General features: G+C 38.3%; 1 protein-coding gene across 5 annotated transcripts in view; it reads left to right on the plus strand.

The window, feature by feature from the left end:
* Positions 1–12,601, plus strand: part of SMG7 (SMG7 nonsense mediated mRNA decay factor) — a 57,921-nt gene that overhangs the window by 4,278 nt on the left and 41,042 nt on the right. For 4 of the 5 annotated variants that reach the window (XM_054712080.1, XM_028152149.2, XM_008145934.3 and 1 more), the window contains exon 1: positions 10,150–10,274. The exons of the other annotated variant lie outside the window; for it this stretch is intronic. In XM_054712080.1, coding sequence (XP_054568055.1) covers positions 10,165–10,274 — 110 coding nt within the window. In that variant the 5' untranslated portion in view covers positions 10,150–10,164. Of the gene's footprint in view, positions 1–10,149; positions 10,275–12,601 lie in introns of those variants that run through there. 5 annotated transcript variants of the gene reach the window in all.

Consider the following 12,601-nt stretch of genomic DNA (forward strand, 5'->3'; position numbering starts at 1 on the left):
ATGACAAAATGGAAAGATTTTTAAAGTCTAACACCTGTTGAGTAAAAGAAAAGAGTGTATTGAATATAGTTCATATGATAAGGGTGGGAGAAGGATGAGAATAGGCCATAGATAAGATAGTAGATGAGGTATAATATCATGCTCTAATAGAATAGCATTTGCAATAATAGAAATACAAAAATTAACATGTCAAATTTGGAAAAGCAGGGTGGGGGTGGTTCTGATGTACCAGACAGGGGAGACATCATCGAAGTTGTTTTGGAAGGTGAGAAAGTAGAACAATCATAGCCATAGGGAACACCAGGGAACATAGGGCAAAGCTTGTTAGAAAAGGTGGCACAGGTGCCACTGACTGACATCTGCTACCTTTGCAGGAGCCAACTGTTCATACTCTGTACCCCTCTAACTTTCCTCCTCTCCTTCACTGTGCTCTTCTTTTTGTCTTTAATTTCTTTCTATGCTGTATGTTTTTCAGTGAGATCTATCTACTTGAAGTTGATCCCTAGTGTTAGAACCCTTTACAGGAAAGGTCTATAAATTATCTGTTGTATTGTCGTTTTTTTATGATAACTTAGTGAAGAGGCTGCATTCCGGTGGCACTTATTTTGTCAGAAACTTTGTTTCTTCCTCTAACCAGAGGTAGAAATAATATAACAGCAACAAGGTTGATGTTTAAATACTAATTAAAATATTCAATATGTTGTAAGAGAAAATATATCACTGTAAATCTTGGAACAGAGGGAGAAGGGAGAGGATGAGGCTGGATAAAGCAGAAGAACCTTAACCTAGCCTGGGGAGAAGAACAGGGATGTTAGTATATATATTCCTCCATTTGGCCTGGGTATTCACCATCTCTGGAAACCAAGAGATTCTAGAGCAAATACTGATACTTATTCATGTGGTCAAGTAGTCTTACCCCTGACCCACTCACCACCACCTCTCACCAAGTACAGGATTTTAGCTTTGGTCCCAGAAAATCAGCCCAACATGGCTGATTTATCAAACATGGTAAAATTGTTTGAAGGAAAAGAAACTCTCATGAGGCTTCTAAGTCTATTTTTTGTTATAATGGTATTAATAGAATTTTACCTGCTTGAATATTGACTGGCTAAATTATTTTGGCAGTTAATTTCTGCTTCCCTTGTGGTTTCAGTTGGACTCAAAATGTATACTTCCTGTCCTAGTGTATGTTTCACTGCTACCCTTCAGCTGTTACAGTTTACCTTCATGGTAGGTGAAGCAATTGCTGAGTTTTTGTTTTGTTTTTTAAGATATATAGTGAGCTCTGGATACATTATTGTAGTTAGTTTTTCATGAGGCATTTTTGCGATGGAGAGTGGTTGAAACTTTAAAAGGACTAGTTTGTTTTATAGTGGAGAAATATTATAAACAGCCTCCAACTACAGCTCTAAACCTGGCTAGCCTTTATTTTATTTTATTTTACTTATTTTTTATTGACTTCAGAGAGGAAGGGAGAGGGAGAGAGAGATAGAAACATCAATAATGAGAGAGAATCATTGATCTGCTGCCTCCTGCACGCCCCCCACTGGGGATTGAGCCTGCAACCCAGGCATGTGCCCTTGACTGGAATCGAACCTGGGACCCTTAAGTCTTCAGGCTGATGCTCTATCCACTGAGCCAAACCAGCTAGGGCCATTTATTTTTTTAATTGGTTGCATGAATGAGTACCTGAAAGTTTAGGTGATTGCTCATGTTTAGAGAATAAATTATTAAAGAGAGGTCTTTCAAATAATAGATTGTTCTCTGTGTGGGTATTTTGATAAATGGTCACCAGATTGCCATTTAAGGTTTTAATCAAGCTATATTTTAATTAAGTTCAGTTGTGTGGATAGACATATCAGTGGTCCAGGAGATTGTTAACTAAGAAGGGTTAATCAGCAATTATAGAAAAACCACAGTGATGGAGTTTTGGCAAACATGTCACATAGTAAGTGAGAACTTGTAACCAACTCCTTTCTTGTTAGCATGTAAGTGGAGCTGAGTAGGAAGGTTGTTTTCACTGAACCTCCCTTAGACCCAATTTTTGCTCAGTGGGAAGAGTAGGTGACTACTAATTGTTTAAGAAAATTTTAGGAGTCTCAGGAGAAAAGTTTAGGAGTCTCAGGTAGACCATGTAGCAATTTTGTTCCAAGTTTTTTTTCTTCTTCTTTGCGTCATTTATAACAGGGTTTCTTAACCTTGACACATACTGGCATTTTGGGCCAATTCTTTGTTGTGGGGAGCAGTGCTGTGTGTTGGATGATTTTAGCAGCATCCCTGGCATCTGCCCTCTAGATGCCAGTATCATTCTCCTCTATTTGTGACAACCCAAAATGTTTCTACACATTGCCCAATGTTCCCTGTGGGTGCAGATTCATTTCCAGTGAAGAACCACTGATTTAGGAAGATATATATGCACAGCATAGATTTTTTTTTTCACCTCCTTTAAGCCACAGATAACTTCTTAGGCTTCTCTTTACCGTTTTTTCTCTTAGGAGTAATAGGCTAGTTACCATGTTTAGACTTTACCCATAAAAACTTGTACATGTTTAAGTGTATTTTTTAATCTCTGTTTTATATTATGGGAAATCATTAAATGCTTACTATGTGGGAAGCACAATTATAGGAGTTTCGCCTTTGGGAAAGTCAGAGATACCAGAGAAAGACGTTTAAGTCCCTAAGAGCAGATGAACTGGTAAGTGCTATGTTAGAGGAACAGAAGTACTGTGTAAGTATAGGGAAGAAGAACTTCCAATAGAGGTAGAGGTGGGTGAGGAAGTGAGGTATTTTGGAGGAAGTGAGATTTGATCTGGGTTTTGAAAGATGGATGGACTTTTAAAAGTAGATACTGGGCAAATTGATATTTCATGCAGGAGGAACATTTCATGGTTCCTTTATTCCAAATACATTTTTAAAAAATTCATTCACTCCCATGTAATACATTCTGGCCAGGCCTTTCTAAGTTTTCCTTAGAAAAGATAGGTTATGAACAGAGTAGAGATGTGGAAGTGGTAGTTCTGAAGACTTTATGGGTGTCGAAAGGGGGACGTGGTTTGATTAGAGTCCTGCAGAATCTCTTCATTGTATTTTGAACCTGGTTTATCCATTCCTCCTTAATATCACTTCCCAGGCCATTTCCCCTGTAGAGTACCATCCTCCTGTATCTTACTTCAGCTCCACTTTCTTTGAAGACTTCTTGTGCACACCAGTGATTTCTGTATTCTTTGAACTTTGTAGCATTTTCTGTCTCTTAGTCATTTGGTACTTAAGATTTCCAAGTTTGTAATGATCTCCTTTTTTTATGTAAGTGGATTATCTCTACAGCTAGACTGAGTGTGGTAGAGACCATGTCTCAGCATTTTTTAACTACACAATGTACATAATAAGTATTGAATGAAGTTTTTATGCTTTAGTTTTTGTAAAACATGGAATACTTAGAGATACTAGTGCTAGGCTCTGAGAATATAAAAACAAATAAACAGATTTTTGTTCCTGGGGGAGATGGATGTTGTGCATGTATTTCAGATTCAGTATAATGAGGCAACTACTATGTTAAACGTTTTCATTTTATTTCATTTAAGAGATGCCGTGACTTTACTGAGGGAAGTGGAACTTCTGTCTGGGGAGTGCAGAGAAAGCTTCTGGAGCTGAACCCCTGGTTCAGTCTTAAAGGAGGAGTAGAATTAGCTAGATGAAGACAGAGGGAAGACTATAGTAGGCAGGGGAACAAAATGAGTAAATGCTTGGAGCAGTGCATTTGAGGAACTCTAAAAGGTTTGGTATTAGGAATGATAATTCTCTTGATGTAAACATCATGATTAGATCAGACTGGCAGTCAGGTTATGTCATAAATTAAAGAGATTTTGATTAGTCACTCTCTCATCCTGTGTTTCCTTTGGGAGTCTAAGGTTCTTTCTACAAACCTGGTCATTAATCTTATGGGAGCAATTTATGTTTGAATGGCTGATGTTGATTGTACATTTCCTATTGGAATAGGGAGGAACAAAAGAAAGATATGTATACAATGCCTGCAGTACTTCCTTTGAAGCATATAAAGATTTAAATTTCCTTACCTTACCTTTGAAAGTAGCTTCATCTTTGGCAAAACTTAGTTATTTGAATCATTATTAAATTACTAGAGGCCCGGTGCACGAAATTCATGCACTCTGGGCAGGGGCGTCCCCCAGCCTGGCCTGTGCCCTCTCACAGTGTGGGAGCCCCGCGATGGATCGCCCCAAATAGGTAGGCCCTGCCCACCCATCCAGGGCTCCTCGATGGATTGTCCCAAAGAGGTAGGCTAGAGCCGGGCTGTTCCGCTTCCGTGGCTCGCGGAGCCTGCCTCCTCCATGCAAGGTGGTGGGGACTGTCTGCCACGACCTGCCTCTGCTGTACGCGCAGCCATCTTGTGACGGCATGAGGGCATCACGGCGTCAGGGCATGACGACCACCTAGGCCAGTGATGGCGAACCTATGACACATGTGTCAGCACTGACACGCGTAGCCATTTCTGATGACACGCGGCCGCTGAGGCGGCCGCATGCCGAGGATGAAACATTTGCTGCTCCTGAGGATGAAACATTTGCTGCTCCTGAGGATGAAACATTTGCTGCTCCTGAGGATGAAACATTTGCGAAATAATGTTTTTTCCTCAAAGTGACACACTACCCGAGTTATGCTCAGTTTTTTGGCGAAGTTTGACACACCAAGCTCAAAAGGTTGCCCATCACTGACCTAGGCTATTATTAGTATAGATTATGTAGGAGAAGAGAGTGTTAGTAAATACATGTAATTCTGAAAATAGCTTTGAATTGATAGGACTTACTTTATAGAATCCTCACCAGTTGAGATCAGACATGGAATGGAGGTAGAGGTGAGATAAGGGGGGAAAGACATTAAGTAAAGTCTTTTTGGATTTAACTTTTAAAGTCTCATAAAAAAATTTCAGACCCTTTTTGATGATTAACATTTTCACAGTTCTTGATGACATTTTTTTTCTTCTGTAGTGTCTGTTTTAAGTGAAATGCATGATTCTAAAATCTATATTTAAAGAACTGCTGTATTGGTGCGTTAATATCCTCAATCTGTTTTCTGAAAACTCCATTGGTTCACCAACCACATAAGTTGAATCTTTTCCCCCCCATGGCTTAGTATTTTACTACTGTATTAGTTAGGCTACTGTATATTAGAATGTGTTTTACTAATAATGCCTCTTAGAAAGGTCATCAATTATTTATGTAGTTTGTTTTTAATCAGGTGCCAACCTAACCAAATTTTCTTTGAGATACTATGTAGTGATGAGATATCTGTAATAAGATAATTAGAGTAAAGTGATGCTGTCAAGTAGTGTAATATATGTAATTTAGATGGTTTCCTAGCAAAGCAGCATGTTTTAGTGAATTGGATGAGCATGGCCTTTGAGTTGAAATTGTCCTAATTTGTAATTAGGTTGTTCCAAGTTCAGATTTCAGCACTGTATAGCAATGTGACCTTGAACCTCTGCTCTGTATTTTCCTATCTATAAACTGACAATGATAGAATTATTGGGGAAATTACTTGAGAAGATGCATATATAAAACTCAACATAGTTCCACATTGGTAAAGAGCCTGATTTATGCATTGTATTCATTTTCTGCATTTCTGCATGTATCAGTATTTGACTTATGAACTTGCTAATGCATCCTTTAAATTGGGTGGTAGCAGTTGTGCCTTAAATAGCTATAGGGTGGTGGAAGGGTCTTTACTGTGAAGTGATCTACTTTATTCTTCAAGGGTACTATTTTGCTTTTTACTAGTACTTTATACTTTTCAAACATTTTTATATAATTTTCTTCTTAGCTCTCCTGTACAGTAACCTTATGTAACTGGATTGGCATTTTGTAGAGAAGGAAAATGATAATGTACCTAATTAGTGGCAGAGTTGGGATTGGCTTTACTTTTATTTTTCATGGACACAGTACATGTCCTGCTGGAAGGATTGGCTTTAATCTGCTCCCTTTTTGACCACTGCACACATTTGGACAGTACTCTTAAAAATGAACTTTCCGTTTTGTTATCTGTGTTTGCCATTGGCACTGTCAAGTAGAATAATGTATGTAATTTAGATAGCTCACAATTAGTGGTTTCAAATTCATATATTAAAAAGCATATTTTTTAAAAGTTAATTTTTTTTAATTTCAAGTGCTGACAAAACTGGTTCATTATTATGAAAATGCTATAATGAACATTCTTGTACACACATATCCTTATGTACACTTGAATGACAGGGTATGTACGTTTAAAAATACTTCCGTTAAGTGTGGTAGGCAGAATAATGTGCTTCCCATACCCCCAAAGGATGTCTACATTTTGTTCCCCAGACTCTAATAATCTATTATGTTACATGGCAAGGGGGAATTAAGGTTGCTAATCAGCTGAGTATAAAATAAAGAGGTTATCATGGATTATTTGGTAGGCCCAGTGTAATCACAAGTAGCCTTTAAGTGTGGAAGGGGTGTCACAAGCCAAGAAATGCACACACCCTCGAGAACCAGACAAAAGTAAAACGAATTCTTCCCTAGAGCCTCCTGAAAGCAACACAGTCATGGTGACACCTAGATTTGACCTCACTGGGACGGGACCCATTTAGGCTTTTGACTTTCAGACCTGTAAGATAATAAATTGTGTTGTTTTAAGCCACTGAATTTGTGGTAATCAGTTAGGTCAACAGTAGGGAACTAATACATGGTAGATATTGCAGAAAATGCATACTGTTTATTCTGGCCTTAGCATTATTTAAAAGTACCTGTATCCTTATATTCCCAATAGTACTGAAGGTTTCTTGCATCTCACTTTTTATTTATTTATTTATTTATTTATTTATTTATTTAGGCAGATTCAATGATGTTTTTATTTGTCTAGCATTTCTCAGAATGCTTTCTACTAAACATTAATTCTCTGAGAAATTCATAGATGTTGCGATTTTCCATATTGTCATGGCAAAAGAAATTTAAGAATCCTGGGTTAAACTGGATTCTTATTTAGGGCTTTTTATATTTGTAACATGCTAATGTGATTATGAAACTTTCAAGAGGGCAAGTTTAGTGTTTTCTGAAAGTTATGTCACAACTCACAAAACTGCTACTTTTTTGGGACACTTATTTGAAAATGTGGCTCTCCTTTTTTTGATTCCTTTATCTCTTAACTCTCTCTGTAATACAATGACCGTCACATATGCCCATATCATATCTTAGACCTTATCATTCTTCAGAATTCTTCTACCTCTAAAACCTTACTTGCAACCATTCCATTTTTACTACAACCTCATCCCCCCCATTAGTCCCACTGTTTCTGTTTAAGTTTTCTAGTATATTGGAATCAGAGGGAGAAAGACCACACTAGTGAGTTGAAAGAGGTTATTAATTAGGAGGTTCCAGTGAGAAATGATGGGGACCAGACTAATGTACATGTTCATCTTCATACAAGAACCCCGTTGAAGTGCTTTTCTTGGTAAGGCATGAGTTACTTTCTTTGGCTTTAGACCCAAATGTGGACACAGTTTCTTGAGGGGTTATTCATTTGGGGTTCACAGATTCCCAAGTAAGGTAAGATGGAAATAAGAAAATAATTTGGAATCTGAGAATTATGGCCATGTACTGTAAAGTGAGTTTAAAAGTGATATAATGCAATACTAAGCTAATAAAATAACCTTCCAGCTTTCTGCTTTCCTGTTTGTTACCTTCACTGTTTCTTCATACCTGTAATAATTAGTCTTTCCTCTCCACTATTTTTGGCAGCTGGTGTGAAGTTAGCTACAAGGGATAGCAGGACTCAGAAATGTGTCATTATGAGTAATTCTCTTCTCATTTTAAATGCTAACAGGGAATTGCTTTCTTTTGTGTGAGGATTTAATTGTTTGTGTGTTGCGTTTGGGGGATGTGTGCAGTATAGCCTGATTTTGTAGCCCTACAGATATAACCGTTAATAAAAATCTTTGTGAAACTTTGAAAGGGAATCATGAGTTAATATCCTTTATTTAAAATTGCTTGGTATGTTATTTTATGATTTTATAAAAAATGTTTTAGGAATCATTTTGACCTGCTTGTTATCTAAAGCAGTGGTCACCAACCTTTCGGACCTCATGGACCACCAGTGGTCTGCAGACTACCAGTTGGCGACCGCTGCTCCCAAGATTTCCTTAAACCAACGGTCACCAACCTTTTGGACCTCACGGACCACCAGTGGTCCACGGATCACTGGTTGGCGACCGCTGGTCTAAAGGGTTTCTTAATGTTTATGCTCTAGACCTCTGCCATATGGGTTCTGGATTAGCTTCCAATCACCTGTAGTAATCTATTACCTGTAAGGCATTTAGTTATTTATTTTTAATGTGTTAAATAACTGGATTATCTTATCTTATTTATTTTTGGAAGATACAGTGATTGTTGCAAAGAATGCTTTTTTTAAAAAAAAGTATATTGCCCAGCCTGTGTGGCTCAGTGTTTGAGCGTTGACCTATGCACTAAGACAGTGGTTGGCAAACTCATTAGTCAACAGAGCCAAATATCAACAGTACGATTGAAATTTCTTTTGAGAGCCAAATTTTTTAAACTTAAACTTCTTCTAACGCCACTTCTTCAACATAGACTCGCCCAGGCCATGGTATTTTGTGGAAGAGCCACACTCAAGGGGCCAAAGAGCCGCATGTGGCTCACGAGCTGCAGTTTGCCTACTACAGCACTATGAGGTCACAGGTTTGATTCCCAGTCGGTATATGCCTAGGTTGCCAGCTAGATCCCCAGGAGGGGAGCGTACAGGAGGCAGCCCATCGATATTGATGTTTCCCTCTCATTGATGTTTTTCTCTCTCTCCTACTCTCTTCCTTTCTAAAATCAATAAAATCACTTTTTTTTAAAAAAAAAGAAGTATTCCTAGTTATCAGATGAAAAATCTTTTAAACTTTTCCTGGAAGGCCTTTGAAATGATTGTCAGTTTGAGAAACCTTGAATTTTTAGGGTCTTAGCCTTTAGATACTGTTTAGTCCAAATTAATAGAAGCTTATTTGAGCAACTTGTAGTCTGGGAGGTGCTGTTAGGCACTGAATATACAAGGTTGAATGGGACAGTCTCTAGAGGAGGAAATGTGTAAACAAGTAACTTCATTATAGTGCATACAGTAATAGAAGTGGGCATTAAGATGCACTGGGAGTGCTTGGCTAAGCCAAGGCCCCTTACTGAAGTTGCTGAGTCTTAAAGTATAAGAAGGTGTTAATCTGACAGGCAGGGAAGAGGGTTGAGTGAAAAAGCATGAATAAGACACTGAGGGCAAAATAGCAAGGAACTAAAAAACTAATTTAGTTTTATTGGGTCATAAAGTATAAAGTGGCGAGTTGTGGGACCTTATATGTCTGTTAAAGAGCTTGGGTTTTGTCATGAGTTATTTTCTTTCAGTCTTTTTCACTAAAGTACAACTGAAGTCACAGGCAATCGGATACATGCTTTGGAAGTATGGAGATAAAATCCACATAAACCTCTTGTATGCTTGAAATTTCTCTTAAGACTAGTGTTTATTATTTTAAAAGTATGAATAACTTTGTCTTTTATTCTATAATTGATTATTAGTGTATCTAGCTCATAGAAATTACCAAATCATTGTTCAGTGAATGAAAATTTAAAAATCTGCCATTACCAGCTGATCTTAGGATTTAAGCATTATTCGTATCACCTATAATTGCTTTACATGTTGTTGTGGTGGGTTTTTTTTAAGTAATTAAACCTGTGGTTTGATTGCTTTACATGTTTTTCCTTCAGTAAGCAGTCCTGTTTGGACCAACCATCTGCTCCTGTGTTCCACAGGGCACTCTCACCTTGGTGTACTACAAGAACCCTGCTGGGTAACTGGTATCTGTTCTGTAGAGATCACTCTGCTTCAGACAGAGAGGGAGATTAGGATCACATTTTTATCTAAAACCAGAATGCTAGAAATACACAAAACAATTTAAAAATGTGTTTTCTAAGAAACTAAATTTAAAAATGAAAAAAGCTTTGATATTCTTTCTTTACCTTTGACATGAAATCATTTCAAATAAAGAGAAAATAATTTAATTTACATCATGTAGCTCTCTGTTATTATGGGTTAACTCATATTTTCCTCTCCTCTATCTAGAATGTCTTAAAACCATTCTACCTTATGAGAAATTGGATGTTCTTGCAGATAGTGGGAGGAAACGTTTCATTTAAGTCCCAGATGAGGACCGGAAACTTGAAATCAGAGGAGCATCTGAAATCAAGTAATATTAGGTAGGATAAAAATTACAAGGGTTTCTACATGTTTGTGTTCCTTTTAAAGATGGATGTATTTTAAAGCATTCTTATTCTAAAGTACTCTTGTATGAACACTAATAGAAGGATTAGAGACTTTCTGAAGCATTTGCTATTAGCCAAGATGGGAGTGGGAAGTGCTAAAGACATTTTTTTTACTTACGTGATTTCATTAAGAACTTTGGCATATGTTTACTTTCTCATGAGTATTTGTATCTTATACTCCAAGGAAGTTTTCAAAACATTTACTAAATTAAGTTTTAAGAAATCTTTGTGTTTATGTATGTCTGAATATATATATATTTATTTATGATAAGCCTAAGGACATGTGCTTCATCTTGTAGGTTATCCTTCCTACATTTTGGGTTACATGTGTAGTAGTTCATTTGAGTGTAGGGAGCATCAGTTCTTGGTTCTGTTTGTCAGCATGGATGCAGTCAGGCCTCCTAGTGTGCTAGATAGAGAAGCCCTCTCTCACCACACGGTGAGTAGTAAAGTCACTTGTCCCAGTAGCTAGTATCAGTGATAATGACAGGATGTGTGAAGGTGCTTGATCTCAGAGATGTGGCTTTTAAGTGAGAATTGATAGTTGCCCCTAGAAGTTGATATCATAACAGCGACACATGTAGGACATTTCTCCACCCCACATTATTCCCAAATTCTCCTAGCACGTTTCTGTCTAACCTTACCTTCCTCTAATTCATCCTGCCTCTTTTTCAAAGCCAGTTCTCGCTTCCAGCCTTATTAAGGACATTCTCATGTCCTTCATCTCTTCCAGAACCATGCTCTATCAATTTTGTTCTCACTTTCTTATATCTTCAACCTTTCCTTAAACTTAGTACTGGTTTAAATCAACTTAAGAATTGACTTAAACTTCTCCCTCCCATTTGTTCCTCGGCCCCCTGCAGTTTGATGTTTTTTCTGGCAAGGCTATTGTTGACCAGTATTTCACGGAATCCAACACTTTCCAGTCCTTATAGTATTTTTCCACTGCTTTTATTTTTTTATCTTATTTTCCACACACCACTCTTATTATTATCTTCTTTTTATCTTATTTTCCACACACCACTCTTCTCTTGCCCTCATATATGTATTTGACAGTTTCTTCTTGTTCTTCATGGGCTCTTTCTTTCATCTGCCCCTTAACAATAAAGATAGGGAGCTAGCTCCATCCCTCTGCCTTTCTGGGCTATTAACATTTACTCTCATGGTTTTATTTACCATTAATGTGCTGATCACCCCACCACTGTATCTCTAGTCTTGCCATCTCCCCTGTACTTGACACTCATCTCTAAGTGCCTGCTTACACAGCTCCACCTTTTCAATCTGGGAATGATTTTAGACTATTTCTTCTGCTGGTGTTATTTCTAGATTTTTTTTTTTTTATTTTGAAGGTTTTCCATACATTTGTAGTCTTCCTTACTTCTAGTCTTACCCTTTTAAAATCTATCTTCCATGTATCTTGTTGTAAATGTTTAAAAATGCAATTCTGTTAATACTATGCCCCTGCCTAAAACGTAGTACTGGTTTCCTATTAGTTAGGTGGTTCCCAACCTTTTTTTGGCCATGCCCCACCTAAGCATCTCTAAAGTCCTGATGCCCCCCGCCCCCCCCCCCGTGACATATAATTATTATTCAAAAAGTGAACTCCTATTCATGTGGAGGAAGCCTAAAAGTCCATAAATTTGGTCTAAACAAGCTTCCAAAGAACATGGCATCCATGAAAGAGTAAAATAAAAGAACAAAAGGACAGTTGAAGAACTAAGGAAGAAATCACTAAGAAATTGTTGTCCCAGCTGGTTTGGCTCAGTGGATAGAGTGTTGGCCTGCGGACTGAAGGGTCCCGGGTTCGATTCCAGTCAAGGGTGCATGCCAGGGTTGTGGGCTCGATCCCTGGTGGGGGACATGCAGATGGCAGCCGATCGATGATTCTCTCTCATCATTGATGTTTCTAGCTCTATCACCCCTCTCCCTTCCTCTCTGAAATCAATAAAGTACACACACACACACACATATAAAAGCCTAAGCGACTGTCCCAACCGTTTGACTGTTAGCTATGACGTGCACTGACCACCAGGGGGCAGACACTCAATGCACAGGCATGGAAACATGGAACAGACTGATGAATCTCAGAGGGAAGAGGGGTGGGGGGGCGGGGAGAGATTAACCAAAGATCTTATATGCATACTGCACCGGTGGGGTCCCTCAGCCTGGCCTGCGCCCACTTGCAAACTGGGACCCCTCAGGGGATGTTGGACTGCTGGTTTTCAGCCCGATCCCCTCAGGCCAGGCCAAGGGACCCCACT

The sequence above is a fragment of the Eptesicus fuscus genome, chromosome 22 (genome assembly GCF_027574615.1).
Source record: "Eptesicus fuscus isolate TK198812 chromosome 22, DD_ASM_mEF_20220401, whole genome shotgun sequence".
Lineage (NCBI taxonomy): Eukaryota > Metazoa > Chordata > Mammalia > Chiroptera > Vespertilionidae > Eptesicus > Eptesicus fuscus.